The 1,289-nt window shown below is 34.5% G+C and overlaps 1 protein-coding gene across 1 annotated transcript; it reads right to left on the bottom strand.

The window, feature by feature from the left end:
* Positions 1-571: 571 nt before the first annotated feature.
* On the bottom strand, positions 572-904 carry LOC109212131. Its single transcript, XM_019375746.1, has one exon. The coding sequence runs from the start codon at positions 902-904 to the stop codon at positions 572-574; it is 333 nt and encodes a 110-aa protein (XP_019231291.1).
* Between the last annotated feature and the right edge of the window lie 385 nt (positions 905-1,289).

Raw genomic sequence — 1,289 nt, 5'->3', positions numbered from 1 at the left:
CCATTTTACTGTAGTTTTTCTATGTATCAGGAGTTGTTGCCTAGTTTTGTCTAAGTACTATTCTGCTACTTGTGAGATAGCATTAAAGGATTTTATAGATGTTTTTATTTTTGTGTAATTTGCGGTAGTCATTACACATTGTGGCTGTGAATGAATTACATTTTAATGAATATATCAGTTGCTTTTGTCCTTTAACAAAGTATGTATTTTCATTATGGTTGCAGTTTTGTTGTTGTAGCAGGGTTTATACATATTTATACAAACTTATACTCTCATTTATACATCTGTATACATATAATACCAGCAGTTCTGTTTTGTATTTGTACAATGTATCAATATATTTAGCACCATTAAAAACAGCAACACACTATTATTGGATAATCAAAACATGTATAATGAAACATATTTAACACAATTGCAATATATAGCGTAAGTTGTAAATCTTTATTGACATTTGTAATTCAATTACTTGTGAGACTTAACTACTCAACATTTGTAACTCTATTCTTTGTGAAACTTAACTACTCAACATGACAACAAATGTAATAGGAAGTGTTATGATTTCAACTAGCTATTTTGGTCGACTCCTACATGTTTTTCTATTGTGACCACCTTGTCCACACACAGAACATAAAAATTCCCTCTTAGACTCTTTTTCTGAAGCAGGTTTGAGTCTTTCCTTTCTTGGCCTTCCTGCATTCCTTCTCCCTTTAGGTGGTAGGACCACATCTTCCATCACCTCTGTTGGGATTACCCATAGACTCTCATTTGGCATCGGATTCACTGGAAATTCATAAGTTCTAAGGAGTTTATCCTTCTTGTAGTAAAAAGAGCAATACTGGCCAGGTTTCAGCTGCTGGTTCTTCAAAACCGCCCAAGCATGCGGACATGGAAGTTCATCCATTTGAAATTTTCCACAACTGCATGTTCCCTCTTCAAGGCACACTATGTTTCGCCTTACCCTTCAAACACAGTATATAACTTCTCCGTAGCAGGCCTCACCTGCAAAAGTTTTTTGTTTTAAAAAAAAGTGAAAGAACATTATACATTATTATACAGAGATATACATCCTTATACAAGCAGTAAAATGCAAGTCAGCAGTGCCAAACATCATTATATTTGATTCAATTTACCGTCATTTTCTCCGATGCAATCGGATTTTCCCGAAGGAGTTTGTCGTACTTTTTGCCAAGCTCTATAGATGTCCACTTTTTCTATTTTTGTTTTTCCACTGTTGTAGCAAATTTGTCATGTACTCCAGCAATCGCATTACTGGTAACTCTCTAGCA

Source organism: Nicotiana attenuata, unplaced genomic scaffold (assembly GCF_001879085.1).
Source record: "Nicotiana attenuata strain UT unplaced genomic scaffold, NIATTr2, whole genome shotgun sequence".
In the NCBI taxonomy this organism is placed as follows: Eukaryota; Viridiplantae; Streptophyta; class Magnoliopsida; order Solanales; family Solanaceae; genus Nicotiana; species Nicotiana attenuata.
Note: the sequence above shows the minus strand (reverse complement) of the source record. Positions and strands in the feature narration are given on the sequence as shown.